General features: G+C 46.7%; 1 protein-coding gene across 1 annotated transcript in view; it reads right to left on the bottom strand.

Annotated features, from left to right (window-relative positions):
- Window positions 1-23,061, bottom strand: part of EXD3 (exonuclease 3'-5' domain containing 3) — a 244,574-nt gene that overhangs the window by 165,599 nt on the left and 55,914 nt on the right. The window contains exons 5-7 of the mRNA XM_062505658.1: window positions 10,731-10,799; window positions 6,275-6,442; window positions 4,874-5,041 (exon numbers count right to left, since the gene is read on the bottom strand). Of these exons, the coding sequence (XP_062361642.1) occupies window positions 4,874-5,041; window positions 6,275-6,442; window positions 10,731-10,799 (405 nt within the window). The remainder of the gene's footprint in view (window positions 1-4,873; window positions 5,042-6,274; window positions 6,443-10,730; window positions 10,800-23,061) is intronic.

The following is a 23,061-nucleotide window of genomic DNA, read 5'->3' as shown; positions in this document are numbered from 1 at the left end:
TTCCAGCAATGCTGAAGCTCCTTCCCCAGTGTAAGGGTGGTACGTCACAGGTTTCTGAGTTCCAGCACCCCACCATTCCTTAGGCACAGCTCAGGGCAGAAGTGACTTTGAAGGCTGGGAAGGGCACCAGTGGCCCATGGACTGGCTCCCTCTGCTCCAGACAGGCATCACTGGGTAGGCAATGTGCCACTACAACTATCCTTTAAGCAGCAGGGTATGTTCAGAGGAAAAAGGGGTGGATACTAAAACATCATCATCTTTCAGGAGAAACAACTGCTGTAACATTTTCCTTGGACTTCTTAGCCAATATAGTTCTTAATTAAAAAGAAAAAAGGAAATACAAATGCACACACTTTAAAAGATAGTAAGAGCTGAACAAGCCTTTGTATAATTAAGGTGGTGAATGGAGATAAGAAGCAACACCAGAGACATTTTCCCCGGCCTGAGAACAGCTCAGAAAAAGCCAGAGTGAAAAAATCCAAAATTTGATTATCCATTAATGTGCTCAGTCAATGCTAACACTGATCTCTACTGACAGATCTGCAAAGATACACTATGTGTAGTCAGTCCAGCACCATGGATGAAGTATGGCTACAAACACCAACACCCTGACTCTGTTCAGAACATCCCTGCACTGAGACTGAAGGTCATGATGGGGATTGAACTGTCCATTTTTACACTTCTGAGTATTTTTGCGCCTTTAAGTTTAACTCTGGTCCATCACCCTTTCTATTATGTCTGTAGCAGTATTGCTGACAAAACCTTGCAACTCTGTGTCTACATAGCTTTTGCTCTGGGTACTCCAACATATTTTATGTCAAATTTTAACTGAACTCTACCAGATAATCCACATTATCTCAATTGAAAGAGCAAACATTAACCAAATTTAACATATGAGCCTTCATTATTTCTAGAAACTGATGGATAAAACATTAGAAGAAAAAATATACTTTGCTTTTGAAAACAGAGATTTCTGAATGGACAGCAACTGAAAATCCTGCTAGAAATAAAATACTACTGGCTTCAGCCAATATTCTTGTTTAAGAACTAAGTGATGAAGGGGAGAGAAACTTTGTGAATCACTGACACAGAGGCTGGAGTGGGAGGTCCCTCAGGCCCAGGAATATTTCTGGTTGTCAGAGGATAAAAAGATTATTTATTGTTTCCTTCCTAAACCCAGCTCCACTGCCACCTGTTCAGAATTTACTATAAAGCTGTTAAACAAGACGAGAACTTTGATGCTGACTGTGAAAACAAGTTTCACTGTATCTGACCCAAGCAGCACTCACTGCTGATCCAGAAGCAAAGGAATTTGATTTTTTTTCTTGAAGCACAGCTATCTTTTTACCTTTATAAGCTGTTTAAAAAATGTAAATAAAATAACTCAGTGGACAATAGAGGGCATTCATCCCCCAGAAAGACAGCCGCCACCCTTAGACATGAAATATCGCAGCACATTAAGTCATGAGACCCCGCTAATCAAAGCTGACAGGACCCTGAATGTGATTTCTGCTGAGACTTAGCGATATCATGGGGCACTGAAGCATGCACAGCCTGCCAGACTGCCCCTGTTCATGTGACAATGGCTTTTATTCCCCAAAGGGGCCTGCGAGTGACAAGAGTCCCCTTTGTCTCCAGGCTCCCGCATTCGCAGTGCAAGAGAGGTTCATTCAAGCAGCCCCAGACACTCTTTGAAAGGCTGAAGTGTAACATAAGATGACCATGAAACACTAGCTTGCCTTCTGCCTACCCCTCATTCTTCTCTAGCACAGCCTGGCCTATTCAGGGCCTCTCGCAGCCCCGCTCGCTCTGCATTACCCCCGGTCTGCTGAATCTCAGCATTGTCCTGCCAGCACCCAATGTCCTTCCCACACCAAACAGGGTGTCCTTCCCACACCAAAACCCAGTGTCCTTCCCACACCAAAAGTGTCCCACACTGTCCTTGCTGCACCAAATCCATCTAGACCCCATTCAATACAGACCAAATCCACCAGTACCCAGTGCCCTTCCCACACCAAATCCATCCAGAGTCCTTCTTGCACCACTTCCACTGGTACCCAGTGCCCTCCCCACACCAAAACCACCCAATGCTCTTCTCACATCAAATCCACTGGCACCCATTGCCCTTCCCACACCACATCCATGCAGAGACCTCTCCACACAGCATTCATGCAGGGCCCTTCCCACAGCACATCCTCCTGCATGCAGCACCCTTCCCACAGGCTGTTCCCAGGGCCCTTCCCACACTGTGACCTCTGGCTCCCATCGCCCTTCCCACACCACACCCGCCTCACAGCACGCCTGGGCTATGGCACCTCTGACACAGCCCAGGTCGAGGGTAACATGGAGCCATGGCTGGCTTTGGACGGGTTCTGGGAAGGGGACAAGGCTGCTGCGCTTCACTGGAACTCCCTGAGCAGGAATGCTGAACCCTCCCATCTCCTCATGCCACGGGGGCTATGATGAACAGAGCTGGGAGCCCCTCACCCTGCTCAAAGCTCTTACTGCTCCCATCACAGAAGAGAAAACGCCAGACAGCCCAGACACCTCAAAACCCAGTTCCACATCCCTGCTTTTTCCCCAGCTCCCAGTATCTGCCTGTTTCCCTGTATCCTAGGAGCACAGTGCCATCCACTGGTGTTGCTCCCCTGCAGGTGCCTCCTCACCACAGCCCATGCTGCTAAACCAGAACCATCACCTCCACCTGTCCCCAGCACCTTCTCCTGTGCCCTGTGCCAGCACTGCCACGAGCCACGGGCTCAGCCTCCCACCAGCTTCCCCAAATCCAGGTGTATGGGAGGGCCAGATGTGCTTCAGCAACAAACAACTGCCACGGCCATCCCCAGGGAACTGGGATCTTATTTTCCAAAGGGAACATTCTCCAAAACCTACATGAGGGCAAGGAACCTTAACTATCTGGGCAGAGGATATTCATGGTTTGCACACCACAGACAATGGGAATAACCTGCTCTAGAATAAATCACATAATCCCAGACTGGTTTGGGTTGGAAAGGCCCTAAAAGCCCATCCAGTTCCATTCCCTGCCATGGGCAGGGACACCTTACACTGTCCCAGGGTGCTCCAAGCCCCAGTGTCCAGCCTGACCTTGGACACTTCCAGGAGCAGCCGCAGCTTCTCTGTGCCAGGGTCTCCCCACCCTCACAGGAGGGGATTTCTTCCCAATATCCCATCTAAATTTCTCCTCTTAAAACTTAAAATAGTTGCTATTTTCCTATCACTATCTGACCATGAAAAATGTATTCTCCCTCTATTTTACAGGCTCTTTTAAGTACTGAACTGTAAAATCCCATGTGTTTTATTGCAAAAACAGCAAGAAAATAAATAACGACAGTCAGGATTTGTATGGATTTCTGTCCTTTCAGGAGAGGCTGAAGAGCTAACAATCCTGTATCTGAGCCTGTTTCACTGCCCCAGTTGAAAGATGGGGAAGAACAGGACAGACAGACACCCAGAGCCACTATAATGCTCAGAGCCCCAGTTCCAGGTTGTTTGGGGTTAGTCTGATTTAGGTATGTTCAGTCCCCAAGGGCAGTAAAAGACTTCCTGTTACTTTTGAAGAGAATTCTATTCATCTTTCTGGTAACAAAAGAAAGCTAGAAGAAAGCTATGGCTGAGAGTGAGAAGCTGTTGAAGTTTCCTGTTCTTCACATTGAGAATGAGCAGTAAAATGAGCTCTGCTGTGAAAGAAAAACCAGAACAACAATTCCACCAAAAAAATATAGAGCCTTCCAAAGCTGGATCTAAAAAGAACTGTATTTCTAATGAAAACAACAAATATCTTTGGAGCCATGAACCTAAAAATCTCACTTGACTATAATCAAATAAGACATTTCTGTTGTAATTGTCAAATATTCACATTCGAAAACTTTTTGAGCACAAGACTAAGTCTCAAGCAGCTACAAGGGAACTTCAAACCAAACAAAGTATCTTTGTTTCAGTACTGAAAGAAATCAACAAGAATGGGATTCCAGGAAGCCACCTTACTGAAGAACAGGATTTTAAGAATGCTGTTTGAGTTTTACTTTTGCTAAACGATGTCAAGTTGTTATACATCACCAACCATGCTTCTGGGAGAAAAACAAACCCTTTTTCCTTAAAAATAAAAAATTTTTAAAAAATCACAGAATGGCTGGGAGGGACTTTCAAGACCATTGAGTTCCAACCCCTGCCATGGGCAGGGACACCTTCCACTACCCCATGTTGCTCCAATCCCCATCCAACCTGACCTAAAACAATTCCAGGGATGGAGCAGCCATGCCGGAGATGCTGCAGTGCTGTAGAACAGGGTAAAGCACACCAGATCCTGGGTCTGGTGAACTCCTGCCTGTGTCAACCACCTAGACACAGACACAGGATGTGTTACACACTTGGAATATGAGCCTCAGTGGTAAAGAGGCTTCAAAACTCCTCCAACTGAGACGTGAGGTTGGGGCAATCACATGGGACCAGTGAGGTTTTCCAAACCCTCTGGCTGCAGGTGGGCTGGAGATAGCACAGCAGGTCTATGACCAAGGACTAAAATCCCTTTTTTTTCTTGCTAAGGACAAGGAAAATAAAAAAAGAACACAATCATCCCCTTTAATTCTCCAAATTAAAGCCTATTAACCTATTACTTTCAAAAGTCAGCAAAGGAGTGGAGAGAGGATTCCCTGGTATTCTGTCCTCAGTCAGCAGAAAAGCTGAGGTTGAGCCCAGGCTGCTCCTGTACACAGGAAGAGCACGTTAAGTTGCAGCATTCACAATGTGCAGCTGCTGGGATGAAATGGAATTCACATTGAAATGCATCCAAAAAAATGACAGAGACATTCACAGAGAACTGGCAAGGTAAATTTATTTGAAAGACATGACCCACCTCTTTGTAATTGCCCTGGAGATAAAGATGACTGACATGCTCAAGCAAACAGTTCCGGTCTGCTGTGTGGAGCTGGTAAATGCTAATCAGGGGGTCAAGCAGATTAGCTGGGCACTGGGAGAGCATTCCGAGCACACGGGCCTGCAGCTTCTTCAGCTTGGTGGCAGACTTCAAAAAACAACCAAAAAACAATCAAATACAGGTTTGGTAAAGATGGCTGCGATTGAACAGTGGTTGAAAATGAAGCTTGTTTAAACAGAGCAAGCAAATTCCTCTGGAAGGGATTCTCCAATTTCCCCATGGAGTCTGCAGGCAGAAATCAGAACAATATGATACATGTTTTTTTCACAGCACCCACTTTAAGAACATAGAATCTTTGTGGGGTAATTCTGGAGAAGGGATAGGGCGTTGTGCAAAAGTAAAATCTGAAATTGGAAAAATGCCCTCTGTCCTAATAGAGCTCTTCAGAAATTGTCCCCTCTAGTTCCCAGCAGAAAATCTTTGAATCCAGTGACTCCCCTTCAGGGAGATCTCACCTATCAGGCATAAGAATTCTACTTTCATTCCCAGGCTTGCTGCTGGGTGCATGAATGGTAGGGAAAGCAAAAGCACTGTCAAAAGATACACAGACACAGGTATTAATCCTTGTGTTCCCACATGATCATTCACTCATGACATGGGGATTTCAGTGCAATAGCACTTCACTGCACTTTGCCAATCCTGTAACGACAGAGCTCAACATCTAACCAGAGCCATTTGGAAAAATGGGAAAGGAAGCAACGCAAATATAAAAGCATCCTGCCATTCAGAGCCAAAAACTTACAGAAAAGAGTAAATCTCAGTAGGTCAGAGTATCTGAGGGCAGATGGAATGGTAAACATTAGGACATAAAATCTGATGACCCAACTTTACAGAACTAATCATTCAGCTGCTGAAAAGGCAGGCTGTTCCCATTTTTTGCATTCCCACCATATGGCAGGAATTAAGCAATCCTGCAGTAACTGGCTTCTATTTGCAGAGCTGGAAGAACACACAGAGAAGATTTCTGCAACTGCGTTTCTCCTGACAGCAGGGATGTGGTTTCCAGTGGGAGAGCCTCCAGCCTGGAAAGGCTGCAAGAGCAATGCTCAATCAAAGTAGTTTGAGCTGGAGAGATGGAAATCCCAACCCTGGAGGGGAAACAGCTCTGGCAGCACAGGTCCTGATATGATTTCATTTTCAGGCCAGGCATGCCACAGATAACAACATCTCACTGTGAGTTTCACACCTTGTCACACTCTGTATAAGGCTACAGAGAAGATACCAGATGTTGGAATAAAGCAAAACTAGAGATACTTGAGGAACATTCAAATCAATTACTCTCTCCTCTCTCCCATCTCTCTTGCTTTCTCTTTTTCTAACCTGTGCGACAGCAGGATGCGTTTTTATCCAAAGCTGCAGCTCCGTGGTGATGCAATACCCCAGGGAATGCCCTTTCCCCTTCCAATCACCGCTACTCTCCAGCATGGCCAGGAGTCCTGCCAAAGGGTCCTCCAGTCTGGCAAAGCCCCGCCTGATTTCTTCCTTGAGCTGCTGAGATACAAAACCACATTGTCAGGTACAAAAAGAATAGTGAATCCTCCCTTCCCCCAGCTGAACACAAAGCTTTATTTTTTAAAATTTAATCTATTCAGAGAGGTAACTGTTGCTATTCAGCCACCATCCGTGCCTCCAGTGACTTTTCATGTCATTACAGATTCCTTCATGGCTCACTGCACCTCAAACCCAATGGGAAAAGCAGCAATTGTCCACACTAATTACCCCATAAAGACAGAGAAGTTGTTCTGTGGGGCAGACAAAGGGACTTGGGATTCGGGGGAGGGGAATAAAAGAAATGAGCTGGAGAGAGGGATGTTACTGGGAAAATGACAATATTGAAGGTAGAGAAGTGGGCTCAAAAATCTTGTGATCTTCTAAGATACCTACAAGGAGTAGTAGAACTCCTTATGGCTGCACCACAAACCTGCATATTTGACCTTACGCCCACTTCAGCCACAATAGTGCCCCTAATCGGAATATTTGGGAATCTCAAAATAGTTTGGATTTTACATTTAGATTAAAGTGAATTAAGTATCTGAGTTCACATTCTGTCAGACTGTCATCCTCCAAATCTGTGCTCCTTCCACCAAAGCTCCCTTTGCACCTCCTGCCCCTGAACACCTCCATGAGCCTAAGGCCCCACAATGGGGCTCAGAACACGGGAAAACTCCACGCCATAAATCTTAGAAACCCCAGGGTGATGTGTTTAGAAATGCGAAGGAATTGGACCCTCACTCCGTGAATGTTAATAGGCTACTTATTACCCATCTGGTAGAAGTGATAAATTAGCAGTACTGAGCAATATCTCTATAATGTTTACATTAGAAGTAGTTTCCAGGGAACTGGGAGGGTTGGCAGGGTGAGGAAGTGGCATCCTTAGTACCCACACAGGACCTCTCACTGCATGGTACGTCACTAGCATGGAGCAGGGCAAGAGCAGAGACAGAAAACAAGAAATCACTGAGAGCAGCTGCTCTCTTTCTTTTCTGGCTAAAAAGGCAAATCCAAAAGATGCTCATTCCTGCTGCAGCCAGCACTTGTAATTTACTGTATTTCAAGGCCACATTTGCAGTTTCCAGTCAAAACTATAAAGTTTGAAGAACGACATGGAAAACAAAATACAATCTACAGAAAATTTGCCAATGAATTTTTTCTTTTTTTATTCATTAACAATATTTACTGGAAGACAGTTGTTTTCCAGACTGTCTTTCTTGTCTGGAAAACCCTCAGAACCTATGGTTTATGACAGAAACTGTTTCTTCCTCATCAGGCTATCAAAGGCATTATGAAAAAGCTGATGACTAATGGAGATGGGACCTCAGATAAGAGATTTCTCCCTGCAAGTAATTTCCCCTGTGGCAAGAGTTTGCAATGTTAAACACAGGGCTTCAGCTTTGCTGGGAGATGTAGCAGAAGGCAAAGATGAGCTCTGATCCAACCACAAACATCCAATACAACAGCCAAAAGAAAACAAAGCAACTTGCCAACTCCACTGCACTGTTTAGAAATGGCTTTTTTCCCCCCAAAGCCCCACTTCAGCACATTTGGAGCTTCCACCCCCCTGCTCAGCTCCTCCTTGGGCTGGAATCTGAGCCTGGGCCCTGGAAGGATGGGCTCCAGCAGACACCAGATCCTGCTGGCACAGGCAGAGCAGCTCCCAGCACTGACACCATCGCTGGCAGAACAAAATGTGCTCATCTGCACTGAGTCTGGCCTTCATACCAGTGAGACTGTGATGAGCTGGGAAAAAGCCTCCTTCCAAACCCAGCAAACCTTCAGCCATGGCATCTGTAGTCTGAGGGGGAAAGGCAGAGAAAAAGGGCACGAGGCAGCAAAATCAGAGAGGAAAGAGCGCTGTGCTGCCTGGCTCGTCCCTCTGCCAGAGACGAACTCCTCACAAACTTTTTGTAATTGCCATTTCCATTTCAATTGATCCCCATGGCAGGGAATGGTTCTTGGGGGATTTCTACAGCCTGACAGATCATGGGAATAAGAAAATGCTGCTGATGCTCAAACTACACACACCTTTATTCAGTTTTGGCCCCCTGTTTCTAGTTCCACAGGTCTGGGCAGTCTGCTGATGCTTCCTGGTTATCCCCAGACTGTCATTCCTTATACCCGTTCCTTATACCCACCCACTGTCCATCTCTTATACCCATGCTCCAGAACTGGGGTAATGCCCTGGCAGACACATTCCTGCTCATGGTCACTGTTTTGAGACTAATGGGCTGATTTACCCCACCTCAAGGACAGTACTGACCTACAGGCACACAGAGCAAGAGGCAGAGAAGCTCCTGCCACTTACCTGGCAGTGGGGCAGGGTAAGCTGGATTTAAGTCAACTTATCTCAGTTGCTGGAGCTGGACATTTGGGGGGCAGCAGCAGCACAATCCACTTGAGCTGCACACAGAGGGCAGAGCAGCCCAGCCCCTCAAAACAGAGTCTGCTGTGTCTCCCCAGAGCATCTGGTCTCACCGCAGCCCTCCCCCTTGCTCCAGAAAGGCTTTCTTTGGGAACCTTCCAGCCTGAGAAAAATCCTCCTGCCCAGCCTGGAGGGGGGACACACCTGCAAACCCCACTGGGGACCTGCAAAGCCCAGGTGCCACTGGGGTGACCAACAGAAGAATGATGTGGAGCTGTAGGAATGAATCTAAAGGAGGCCACTAAGTTGGTCTGAGGGCTGAAGCCCCTCTGCTCTGGAGCCAGGCTGGGAGAGCTGGAGGTGCTCATCTGGATAACAGAAAGCTGCTGGGAGACCTGAGTCCCTGCCAGGGCCTAAAGGGGCTCCAGGAGAGCTGGAGAGGGACTTTTGATAAGGCCATGGAAGGACAGGGCACAGGGAATGGCTTCCCACTGCCAGAGGGCAGGGATGGATGAGATATTGGGCAGGAATTGTTCCCTGGGAGGGTGGGCAGGCCCTGGCACAGGGTGCCCAGAGCAGCTGTGGCTGCCCCTGGATCCCTGGAATGGACACTGGGCCTTGGAGCAGCCTGGGATAGTAGGAGGTGTCCATGCCCATGGCAGGGGGTGGCACTGGATGAAGTTTAAATTCCTTCCCAACCTAAACCAGTCTGTGATTCCATAGCTCCTGGGCATCCCGCAGCTTTTCTGCCCTCAGCAGAATCACTGCAGTGCTCTCCATCAAAGGACATGTCCATGGGAGGCTTTGTATTTTCCAGAGTGTTTTTCTTCCCAATCTACATACACATCCCTGAATACCCAGTGCACAGATTTTGATGACTTCTTTTTCCTGCTTTTTTTTTTTTGTAGGATTAACTGCCCTCCAGACCTAAGGGATAATATTTTTTTTTCCTCCAACTCTAACAAAACTTGGTGGAAAGCTCAAGGCTTCAGGGTTGCTGAGCTCAACTCTCCACCAGTGGCTGACAGTTTGGAAAGGCACCTCTCACACTGGGTTTCCAGCTGTTTATTCCAGCTGGCAACCACAAACTAGCAGTAATGGAAAGTCTAAGAGCAGCAGCCCAGGACAGTGACTAAGCACTGCAGACACCCAGGATAGAGCACGTCTACCAGGTCCTTAGCCACGCCGGCCACTCCACACAGGACATGCTGCATGTGGTTGGTTACATGGGAGCTGCAGGGCTTTGTGCTTTCTAGTAAAGGAACCATCTCACTTCTGAACCTGCCTGAGCAGCACAGAGTTAAACATGAAAAACTCACCCCTCAGCTGATGCATCTGCTGGTTTTGTTAGTTTTTAAGCTTCCAAACTTAGATGAGATATTTTACTGCCTATGAAAAATCTCTGTATAGAGCCAATAGGTTGGTGTATAAAAATACAGCACTTATTTTAGACAGCAGTGTAAATTGCATTCACTACTCTAAAAGGCAAAACCAAACCAAATCAGAAAAAAAATAAGAATACTTCAAATATGAAAGCTGTGATATATCCACTTGACAAAAAAACACTTCTCTACCAAGTTCACATTTTTTTCAGCTACTAGCAATATTCTTCCCCCTTCCCCCAAGATCCTCCATTTAATGGAGAAAAAAGGTGCTTAAAACAAAACAAAAGCAACTTCGATTTTCCTTCTTTCTGTAACTCAGCCCTGGAAACTCCAGCTCTTTTCTGGAAGCCCCTGAGCTGCTCCTCATCACCAAGCTACCATTTCTTTTCACTTGTAGCTGCAAATGCAGAGGTTCTTCCCCTTAGAGCTGGAATGAAAGCAGCCGTGAAGGATGGCAGGTCTGACCCAAGCGTCCTGTGCTTGGACATACTCTGCATCCAGAGGAACTGCTGTGTGCAGGGCTCAGCCTTACCTTCCCCAGCTCTTGCTTTGTCCAGAGAAGCTGAAGGGTTTTCAGCAGTAGGAGTGGGTCCTGGCCTGAAGGAGGGGGAAGAGAGAGAGAAAAGGAGGGAGAAAAACAAAACAAAACAAAACAGATTTACTTGCTCTGTGAAGACAGCCCAGACACACTGGGGCATTGTTTCACCCCAGAGAAATCAGCTACTCCATGCTGGATACCACCAAGCTCCAAGCGCCAGTCAGGATTAGTGTGTAAAACCCTGCACTCTGAAATCCTAACAAAATCACAGCCAGCAGCCAGGCACGGCTTTAGCTCAGCACCCTGTGGGCTTCTGCACTCCAAAGCTGTGCTGCTGCAGCTCCAGCCCAATCCTGCTGCTGCTCCATGCCCTGCCCACACCCATCCTTCCCACTGGAAACCAAAGGCTCCTGGAAGAGCCAGCACCTTGCCCAGGTCAGGAGGGAAGATTAGCACAGGAGTTTTTCATGCATGGCTCTGCAGTGGAAGCTCTTGGCCAGCTGGGGATGGAGGAGGGAGAGGGTGACTTTGGGCCAGAACAGGGACCTAGGTGTGCTCATGGGTGCTGCCCTTCCAGGCTGGACAACAATGGGGCTGCAGTGGGATTCAGGCTAGAGTATGCCTGAGGAAGAAGGAAGATGAAAGGCTGCTGTGATGAGTGGCAAGGCTAAATAAAAAGGGATCAAATATTTCAAAAGAAGGTTATTTGGAGTTTTCCTCTTACTTTTCACCTAGTTATTGCAGAACTTGCATTCAGTTGTTCTTTGGCGTGTTATCTTTCCTCATACAGTCATTCATCATACCATTATTCATCATACCAATATTTATCACACCATTACTTCTAAATCAATTGTTTAGGAATATTTCATTTTAAAAGCAGTAACTTGAGATCTGATTCTACTTAATTCACAGTCATTTACTTAAGAAACCACCACACAAAAATATTCTGAATGGAAATCATATGCAGCATCAACAGTTTAAATGTGAAGAATGAATTTAAAAATCTTGATGAACTCTCCAAAACCACTCCTTCTAATGCACTTCCTCTTATGCTTTTATATAGCCAAAAGAAAAATGTTAAGCTGAAAAGGAAACTTCCTTTTAATCACCTTCTGTGTTTTATAGTTCCTAAAGAGCTCATTTCCAAATGCTAGATTTCATGCTCAGCATCCCATCACACTTCATATTTCAGGTCACAAAAACCTCCTTCAGCTGTGAAAGGCTCTACCTCATCCAGCTGAACTCTGAGGCACCACATTCATAAAATATTTGAAGTAGCAAGCTGATTACTGGTTGAGCCAAGAGCATGATAATATTCCAATTATCCACTAACCTCTGGGAAACACCAGCCAAATTAAAAATGCCACATTTACAATTCACAAGATAATATTTTCTCTCATCTCCAGTTGTTCTGAAATGCTGAACTCTCCAAACACTGTCTGTTCTCAGCTACTGCTCCTCCTTTGGAAAAAGAAAAGGCTCTTTTTACACCAAAACAGAAGAAAAGCCAGATCCCTTCTCCCTAGTAAATTAGCAAATTACAGTCAAATTCAGTCCATGTGTGTGTGCATATCTGCACATTCTCCTCTTGGCCTGACTCCCAAAGAAATTTATACACATACAGGAAAAAAAAAATAAAAAAGGGAATGCAACACAGTGTGTAACCAAATACACTGTAAATCTGAGCTGTAATTAATGCAGGGAACAGGCTGGAATGATACAGGAAATGAGAGCAGTTAGGAGAGCAGTGTTTCACTTCAGATGAAACCAATAATTCAACTTGTTAAAAGCTTTCTAAACCTCAATCAACAAACCCAGCCCTTTTCTTACTGTTTCCTACCTTACCTCACTAACACTGAAACCCGAGCTGATACAGCCAGAGGAAAACATCTCTGCAGTCAGTTTTAACCAGGTCAGTGGTGACAGTGTGGCACTGAGCAGCCACAGGTACACAGGGACACCTTCCTGGCCACAGAGCTAGGCTTGGAACACATCCAGAGCTGAGTTATTTCCACAGAGCACCCCTGGAGCATGGCATCCACTCTGGGCTCCTCAGCACAGGAGAGACATGGACCTGGTGGAAACTCCAGAGAAGGCTCCAGGGAGACCACAGAGCCCCTTCCAGTGCCCAAAGGGACTCCAGGAGAGCTGAAGAGGGCCCTGGGACAAGGGATGGAAGGACAGGACAAGCGGGAACGGCTTCACAATGACAGAGGGCAGGGACTGAAGAAGAAGAGAATCTGAGAAATCTGCTGGTGTCTGCATAGGGCTATTCCCTTCCTCACCTGGTGAGGCCTCTGGGAATCTAAGGATGAGGCACAGTCAGGGGCTAAACATAATAAAATAACCCAGAAGCAGTTGCTCCCAGAGCCAGACATAAAAAGGAGAGCAAAGCCACCTTGTGGCTTTGTCTCATCCCACCAGAGGGAGGACACCACAGCTTGTGCTGGACCTGGAGCCACTGTATCCAGTTAGTCTCCAGATGAGACAGAAAATGGAAATGTGAAGGTCCACATTGTTTGGTCTCCTGACAGAAATGAACAATTAATCTGCTCTGTCTCCTGTAGGACCTCTTTGGAGGACTGTCCTCCTCATGGTTCTCTGGCATCTCTGAATAGTGAAAAATGAGTGTCTTTGTCATGGATAATTAATCAATAACTACTGCTGTACTCCAGAAGGATACCACACAGGTACTTGCCCATCCACATCTGAGAAGGAAGAAGAGAAGCAGCAATAAACTAATACCAGGACATCCAAAGAAAAAACAACAGGACCATAAAGGCAGTTTTATAAGCCTTCCAGAAAAGCCTGGAGAGCAGGTGGCTGCTCTACACAGCAGGGAGCGAGGGAGAAGCACAGGGGAAGGAGGGATAAGACAAAGTGACAGAAAACCAAGTGGTCAGGACTGAACCACAAGTGCATCTGGGCTCAAGGATGGGGCACGGTGGCCAGAAAAACCCCATCATTCCCACTAAGGACACCTGGAAGCTCTACTGCTAAAGAGAACTTCAGTCCTGCAGAGTCCTACATCCTGAAGAGATATCCAGCTATTAGCAAGGGACATTCAATGAGTAAAATAAAAACAAGGGTGCAAAACAGTAAAACAACCCTGTGTGGAAAGTCAGAGAACACCAGGACTCCCTGCTCCAGCTGTGAGCAGCTGAGGAGGGTCAGGAGATGTGTCCCAGGCAGCTGAGCCCACCCAGTTACTAGACTGAGCTCAAGAGAAAGTGCTCAGTCTGACACTGACCCTTCACAGCTCCCAAAAAAAGGGGTTGCAGATCTTAGAACAGCTGGAAAAGTCCCACCAAATCAAGTTTAGAGCACGTTGTTGGAGATCGCAAAAAGACAGATCTACACCCACGCCAATAAGACACAAAAGACCTCAAGTTTTGGCACTAGCAGTTTCTCCCAATAGCATATTCCTGTTTTAAACATTTTACGTTAATATATTTCCTTTGAGTTCTGCCCTGAACCTGAAACAAAATTGCAGGAGATGTTAAATCAAGTGTCTTCCAGTTCTCAAGATCTGTGGTTACATTTCAAAACCATATAAACCACAAGGCTTATATTTTTGAGTTAGAAAAGTGCCCTTGAGGAAAGCCATAAACTACTTTCTGTTCATTCTCTCTATTTCCTTTATGCATCCTTTACTCAAACCCTGCTGTGATTACAACAAAAGTGGCGCCCAGGGGCTGGAGAGGTAAGGACTGGATTTGCTGGTGAGGTTTGCAGCGGTGTCCTTACAAAATTCTGCTGCATTATTCACCAGTGCAGCTGAAACGCCCTGGCAAGAGGCATTTGACTGAGCCTCCTTGTGTCTCTCGCCTGAAGAAAGGGTGACATCCAACCCCAGAGGAGGAATTTCCCAAGGAAAACACCTCCTGACACTTTCTCTTCAGGCCCAAAGCCATTAAATGCCTTGCGGACCAAAACCTGAAGAGCAGGAGAAAAGATGCTGAATGAAAAAAAAAAGCAACCCTAAAGAAGGTGGGAAAAGTGAATGAAATGCAGGGTCACAGCCCCTAAATGGTCACAGCTGAAAGTCATGGACAGGAAAAGTCAAGGACTAAATATTAATTATGAATCATAAATTTATGGAATCACAGAATATCCACACCTGGAAGGGACCCACCAGGATCACCCAGTGCAGCCCCAGTCCCTGCCCAGACCCCCCAACAATCCCCCCCTGTCCATCCCTGGCAGCGCTGTCCAAACGCTCCTGGAGCTCTGGCAGCCTCGGGGCCGGGACCATTCCCTGGGGAGCCTGGGCAGTGCCCAGCACCCTCTGGCTCAGGGAAGAACCTTTCCCTGATCTCCAGCCTGAGCCTGCCCTGGCCCAGCTCCAGCTGCTCCCTGACTCCTGCCACTGTCACAGTCAGAAGAGATCAGAGCTATCCCTCTGCTGCCCTACAATTATTATGTTTTCTTTAGGCAGTCAGCTTGTCCCTCTGCCCTGCAAGTTAACAGAATCTCAATAAATGTTTAATGGAATATCCAACTAATTCAACCCACCCAGTAAACAATCAGTGAATTTTTACTATTACTTATTGTTTAGTGTGCCTTCTGCCCCAATAAATCACTGGAATCTGTTCTCAGAGAAAACTCCTGCTTATTTCAACATGTCTTTGAGATGTATTTCTGAAAGGAAATTAAAATTCAAGGTATTTCCATGTCCCTCTTCTTAGGGCACGTGGCCTGTTTGGGCTTTAAAACTCCAATACCTCAATGAAGACAATGCACGAGCTGAGGGTTTGGGTGAGCAGAGCCATTTACCCTGCTCCTGCTCTAGCAGCATGAGAAGCACACTCACTCTGGGTCATTTAAATTGCAGCTGAGGACAAACAAATTGCATGTTATGGGTGAATTAATCAAAGTCTCTTATCCCAACCTAGTTTGTCCCAGTTTTGCTGAGAAGTGGCTACCAAGCTCAACCAAGTATGTGCTGGTTTTGCAAAGGAACAGGCACAGAAATAGTATCACTTAGATGGAGCAAAAATGAATGGATACATTTTCTAGTGCCCAAATCCGAACCTCTGAGGATAAACTGATCTAATTAAAAAGGTACAAAATTCCTCCGTAGAAACCCACAGATTGTGATACCTTCCAGGTGTTCATGCTGTGCCTCCCTTTAATGAGCACATGTAACATAAATAAACCTTTCAGTTTATTATTATGAGGAATCAGCACTTGGTGATTGATCCCAATCTCCATTGACTGCAGTGATGTGTCCCCCCTGAAGACTGAAAGCAGCCAGAGGTGTTCCCTGCACTGCTCAGGTAGCAGTGTCCTGCAGGACAGGGAATGCTGCCAGGAAAAGGCTGCTCCATTTCCACCACTTAATCCAACAGAGCCAAATTTACAAGAGGATCAGATGTCACAAAACTATTTCGTTTCAGAAACGATACACTGCTCTGCTTTACCACAATTTCCAGACCTCCAAGAAATGGTGCTAAATTGTGCTAATTCTCTCCCCATCCCAACAAACCTTCACTGTGCCTCCCACAAAAGGCAAATATCCTTGAGAATGTCTAACTGTGCATTTAGCTGAACTCACACAGCAAGGAAATGAAGCAAGAAGACGGAGAGAGTCTTTCTTTATTTGGCCTGTCTGGCTCACTCCAGCCTTGGCTCAGTGTCCAGTTTCAGCTGCTGTTTTCTGATCCACAGAGCTTTGAACTCAGCTGCACCAAGCCTTTCACATCTCGAGAGGGAAGGAACTGCACCAGTGACCACAGTCCTGAACTCCTCACATCACACACCTCCCCTGTAATTTCAACATTAAAGACACAGCCTTTGGGGAGCTCTGGGAGTCCAGGTTCACCAAGGGAAAGAAAGGCATTTCTTACTTGTTCCTCCAGCTCTTCATCCACACATTTGGATTCCCCTTTTGCACTAATGCAATCAGTGGGAGGATCTACATGGGACAGGAGAGAAAAATATCCCAAAACGTTCTGAGTTTCTCACTTGTAATCACCTAACTGTGAACATCAGCTCATTCTCAGTCACCAGAAACCTCATGTAAGATGAATGGTTCCACATTCATGAACCAGTTGTGACTGCTGTTTCTCCAGCCCTGTGATGACAGCCACCTCCTTCTTGCCAGGAGAGACACAAGGGCCCCTGCAGCCTCTCTACAGCAGATAAAGATTCCCACAGCTGGGACTGGTACTGAAATAAACGGATCACATCACCTAACATACTGCCACAAGCTGGCCCAGGCATCCCTGGGAACTGCGGAACCAGTTTATGTTTCTAAAAGTCAGCCCTGAGTGATTACCCCAGCCCAGTTCTCTGCCTGTATTGAGACCGGGGCAAAGCTTTATTCCAGTCCAACTGAGATGGTTGTTTCACTCAGTAGTAAATATTTTGCTTCACTTTAGGGAGGAGGTCAGTATCTAGAGGCTTATCTTTTTGTGGTTCTTTATCATCTTCCAGACAGACCTGGTTTAACCCAAACCTCTAACTCAGTGATGCTCCTTGCAAGGTATAGGCCAGCAATTCCTCCAAGAGTCTCTGGTTTGGATCTACTCTGTTAATGTGCCAACATGCAATCACATACCACAGAATTAGTCCTACTGAATATGTGCTCTCTAACATCCTTGCATAAGCTTCCACCAAGCACACAACCACGCAATGGCTGGGGCTCCATCTGGCTTTGCAGACAATACTCATCTCATGCTCCTCATTTAGTTCCTAGAGACAAAAGCCAGAATTCCTCAGGTGCCATGAGCTGAGCCCACAGTTTCCTGGGATCACTCTGTGAAGCCATACCTTGGTCTGTGCTCCTGACTACATCATTATTGAAAAGCTAGAATTAGGAAATATGGTGAAGAATGAGGGGAAAAGGCAGAACATAGAGAAACTGCCTTGATGGAGAGGGAAAAGGGAAATGAATGGTATATTGAAAGCAAGAGAAGTTTTTGTAGAAAAGAAGCCAGCCTTTCTCAATGGAAACAAAAATCATTCTCTAACTAAGGGCAAGTGTGATCCTTTCCATACTGAGAAATTTGAGTTATGAAAACATAACAGGAACCCTCAGCATTTGGCTGATACATGCTCAATTTCTAAGTGAGTCAGAAGTTCACATTCTTCTACTGCAGCCTCCCAACTGAAAACAATCCCCACACTTAAAGCACAAGAATAATAAAGCACACATATGCTTCTTATAAAACAATCCTTACAAATAACCATGCCTTTTGTTTCCATAATGGCTAAAATTCATCCTTTCCCCCCAAAAAGCACAGATCAAATAAAACGCACTCTCATTAAAAGAGAAGGCTTGCTTGGCTGAGCACAACAGGCAGTGACATTGCTGTATTATTTTCTTAGTGCTTTTTGTCAATGGAGAGACTGGAGAGCTGCTCCCCAGGCTCTGTGGGGCAGGGCAGGCTCAGCACAGCCCCACCAGTGCTCCAAACAGGTACTCCAGGTGTTGCTCCCCCTCTCCCCACCTCAACCCCGAGAACATCCTCATTTCTTTCCCTCCCAGAGTATACAGACACCTGAGCAACAGCATCACAAATGCCAGACTGGTTTGGGCTGGAAGGGACCTTAAAGCTCATCCAGTGCCACCCCCAGCCATGGCAGGGACACCTCCCACTGTCCCAGGCTGCTCCAAGCCCCAATGTCCAACCTGGCCTTGGGCACTGCCAGGGATCCAGGGGCAGCCCCAGCTGCTCTGGGCACCCTGTGCCAGGGCCTGCCCACCTTGCCAGGGAACAATTCCTTCCCAATATCCCATCCATCCCTGCCCTCTGGCAGTGGGAAGCCATTCCCTGTGTCCTGTCCCTCCATCCCTTGTCACCAGTCCCTCTCCAGCTCTCCTGGAGCCCCTTTAGGCACTGGAAGGGGCTCTGAGCTCTCCCTGGATCCTTCTCCTCTCCAGGTGAGCACCCCCAGCTCTCCCAGCCTGGCTCCAGAGCAGAGGGGTTCCAGCCCTTAGAGCAGCTCCGTGGCCTCCTCTGGATCTTTTCAGCAGCTCCAGATCCTTCCTGTGCTGGGCCCCAGAGCTGGGGCAGCTCTGCAGTTGGGGGTTTCACCTGAGCAGGGCAGAAGGGCAGAATCCCCTCCCTCACAAAACCTGGGCACCACACCCAGCACGGGACCAGAAGGTGCCCTTCAGAGGTAGTGCTAATTCAACAAATAAAAATTAAACCTCACCAAGGAGTCACCCAGCTCTGGGACATCATCATCTCAGTGCCTGAGATGACCCAGCCCAGGCAGTAGAAACTTCCCTTGCCCAAGAGTGAAGGAGCCTGTCCCACACTGTCACCCTGAACAAGGTGTGATATTACCTCAGACAAACAGGAGTCATTAGGGGACAATTTCAGTGCACCCTGGCTGGACAAGAGAAGTGCAGAGATTTGTACAGAAATAACAATTATAAAAACTGCTTTCTAGGCGGTTAACGAAATCCAACTTCATAAAAGCCTCAAAATGTAACAATCATAAACATTTTGCAGATAATTGTCAACACTCTCACATGTTTTCCTCCCTTTGTCAGATGGGCTCTAACCTCAGTGTTATGGGCTCTGCAGCACCAGGATGACAGTCTCTGGCACAGGACAGTGGGATCACACATGGAGGGGAGGACAGCACTGCAGTCCCTCATTCCTTTCCCATTTTACACCTCTCCTTCCACCCTCATGGCTAGGCACAGCCAGAGGTTTGGCTCAAAGCCCTAAGCTTGATGGATCCCTGTCCTCACCAAACCAGGGTTTGTACTCTTGTGTTCTGAACTGTTTAAACCAAACCCAAAGTTTCATCATACAGTTTTTCTTTTCCTTCAAAAATTCAGCCAGGCTACCCTTATTTCCTATAGGCACCAGCTTCACGCATTTTTTCAGTGATGAGAATTAGGTTTTTTCCCATAAAACAGCTCAGTGTTGAGGGAAGGGTGAGGAGCAAGTCACCACATCCTCAGAAGGACAACAATTAGTGCCATGGAATGAGCCCTTCCTCACATCCCACTGTCCTGACAGCCTCTTCAGGCCAGGAACAGGAGGATCTGTCACAGCCAGGATGCCAGTTAATATCCTTACATTGAGTTAATGGCACTTTCACAGAAATGGAAATTCACTTTAAAAACACCTAAAACAGCACTCTAGAAAATGAACCATTTCTTCTTTCAAACTTATCAATCCTGCAAAGGAGAAGAAAACTGATATTGTCCAGGATAAAAGGGGAAACTTCTTAATTATGTAAGAGACTGAGACTGCCAGGAACAGCAGCAGCCCCAGAGGACTCAAGCACAGGGTGGGAAAGAATCTTCAGATCCAGAGCAGTATCATAGAGCTAAAATTGTATCTATATTTTTGCCTCCAGACATCTCTGGAAATCCCCAAGTTCTAAACCTCACAACCTCTAACTGTGCGTCCTAAATAGTTTTATATGAAAAAACCCACCTGGTAATTCTAAAAAGCTGTAGCATATATTTTGAAGCCATCCAACTTTCTTTTGAGAACAGTAATATTAGCTTGATTCTTGTATAATAGACATTCCCACCTTTTCTTCTGCCAGTTCTTGAGCACATTTCAGCAGCACCACAGATGCTGAATGGGGGTAGGGCCTCTCCTTTTGCAAGGTCAGTGTGTGTGGTGGTCATGGGCTGAGCCAGCCAGGCCCTGGACAGAGCCAGGAGTGCTGGGCAGTAGAGGTGTCACTAGCCTTGTAAGTGTTCAAAAAAGGTGAAGATGTGGCACCTGGGGACATGGTGACATGTTTACTCAGGTAAACAAAGTGGAGGAGACCCATGTGTCCAGGCTGAATCAAGCTTTCCAGAGGCAGAGGGGAATTGCTGCTTTGCTTATGTTGAATAAAACAGTGGTTAAACCCCTAAGTTAAAAGAATTTCTCCTTCTTCCTCTGGCTAATTACAGCTCAGAGTGGTAGATTAAAACTCCATCTCTGGGAGAAACCCAGACTAGTTTGTTGCAAGGGCCCTTAAAGATCATCTCATGCCAACTCCCCTGCCATGGGCAGGGACACACCTTCCACTAGACCAGCACTGACACTCAGCATTATCAGAACCTTCAAACAATGTGTTCTTCATCTTTATTTCTGCAGCAGCTATTGAAAATCCCACTCTGAGATGCCAGGAACAGTTCAAATCACTCACAAATCCTAGATCTGCTCCCTCCACACACAAAGCTCTCCAGGTGACCCTTAAGTGACTGTAGAACAGCCAGATGTCTTTCCAAAAGCTGGCTGGCTCGACACTTGTCTCCAGGACATGCTGCAGATGTTGCACACAGGCTCAGGCAGAACCTTGCCAGTCCCTCACACCACATTCCCACTGACTACAGAGCTGCCTCCGAGCCCTTCCAATGCTCTTAGCACCAAATCCATGGCTAAATAAAAGATCTCACTGCTACTTAAGACAAAAGTAGTGATGGCCGTTCCCTTCCAAAATTTATTGCTGCACCGCCTAGATAAAATTAAAAAAATCCTATTTTTGACATGTCCTGCACATTGAAGTCATAGCTCTGGGGAGGCTAAGTGGAAAAGCCAGGATACCTGTCAGCTCAGCACCAATGTGTTTGAAGGGATTTGGTGGTTTCCATGGCAATGGGGAGGGTAAGGGGCTGCCCGGTTCCAGCTCTGACTGACGCACATCTCAAACAATCGCTCTCTTCCTGTTCGTATGGCACAAGAAAAACAGGATGCTGAGAGGTGTTTATCTGAGAGAGTGAGATAAGCAAGCGCACTGTGAGCTCTCAAAGTACACGAGTTCAGCAATGAGATGTTATAGACCTTCTGTGGAAAAAAAAAAAATCCCACTGCTGCTGTGCTGAACGTAATTAAACTATGCATGGAAAGGTCCTTTCCCTTGGAAGCCACAGGAAACTGCAGAGCTGGTATATGAGCCCTGAATACCAATGGGAAGTCTCTTTAGTGTGTGGTACCGAGTTTCAGTGCTGAATGAAAGCAGAAAACCAGCTCAGTGTGTGATATCTCCCACCTCAAGCTCTGCCCGGGGCCCACTGGGGGGGTGGGATACAAAGAGTGGGGGGCTGCCACAGCCCTGGGGCTGCACAGAGAGCTCAGGCTGCTCTAAAGTGCTCTGTGCCCAAGAGCACAAGTTCACAGGAACTTCTCAGGCCTCTTGCTCAACCTGAGGCACTTTGCAGCATTTTAAATGTCCCTCAGTGCCTGAGAGGCAATTTGCCCACTTCTTACCCCAATTTGATCAGTGACAGAACCTGCAAACAGTTAATAATTACCTGCTCTCTAATTGCCACAAGCTGGTACAGCCCAGCAGCACTCTGGGGTTTAGAGCTGAAAATCTCATGTCCAAAAGGTCCAGCAGCATTGTCCAGGGGTGGTTCTGGAGCAGGGGAAAACACCTTCACACCCCTGTCACACGTGGGCACAGGCAATACCCCTGTCCAGAGGCTGGGCAAAGCCATAGCATGAAGCCAGGGCCTGGCTGGACATACTGGAGCTGACCTGGGGCCACAGTGGCTTTAATGCATCTCTCCTGTTGATTTACAGAATCACAGATTCTCCTGAGCTAGAAGTGACTCACAAGGACCATGCAGTCCAACACTGGAATTCCAGCTGTACCAGTCCTATCCATGTGGCTACCAAAACTATCCTATCATAGCCAAGAACTGTTACAGCTCAGTTCTCTAAGAACAAGCCGGGATCCCAAAACCCTGTAAAAAACAACAGCTGAGCTTTGCCACCTGTGTCCTCACTGGAGGACACAGGGTAGGACATATCTGTATGACAAAGTGGATTTCTACGTTATGCAAATTTTGTTTTCCCAGTCACTGCGCATATTTAAGACAGTATCAAAGGAACAAAATGGGAATCCAATCATTGTCTCTGGCTTGGCTGGCTTACAGATCAACTCCCAGCCTTTAATTCTAGGAAGTGAGTGACCATGAAGCCTCCTGACAGCCAAGGGCCTCCCTTTCTCCATCTGACTCGCTGTTTGTCTTGGAAGTGGCCAGGTTAAGGCTGTCCCATTCAGCCTGCTGTGGAATGTGGGGCAGATGGAAAGAGGGAAAGACAGACACTGCAAAGACTGACATAAAGCCTGGTGGTGGGATGAAAGAGCATGGAATGAAGGCAGGGCCCAGCCAAGCCAAACAAAGTTTTCCTTGAGTGATTACATCTGCTGGAGAGTCCCCAGCTTGCACTCTCCTTGCTGAGAAATTCTTTTAATTTTGTCTAGGACATTTTAAAAATCCCAAGAAAAACTCCTCTGTAATCACTGGAGCTCTGAACTGTGTGAACTTTTGTTGTGCTGAATTGCCAACAGCTTGCTGCAAACCTCTGCCACCGAAGCACGGCTTTGCTGAGGGAGAGCCCTGAGG

The sequence above is a fragment of the Cinclus cinclus genome, chromosome 19, assembly GCF_963662255.1.
Source record: "Cinclus cinclus chromosome 19, bCinCin1.1, whole genome shotgun sequence".
Taxonomy (NCBI): Eukaryota; Metazoa; Chordata; class Aves; order Passeriformes; family Cinclidae; genus Cinclus; species Cinclus cinclus.
This window is presented reverse-complemented; position numbering and strand designations above follow the sequence as displayed.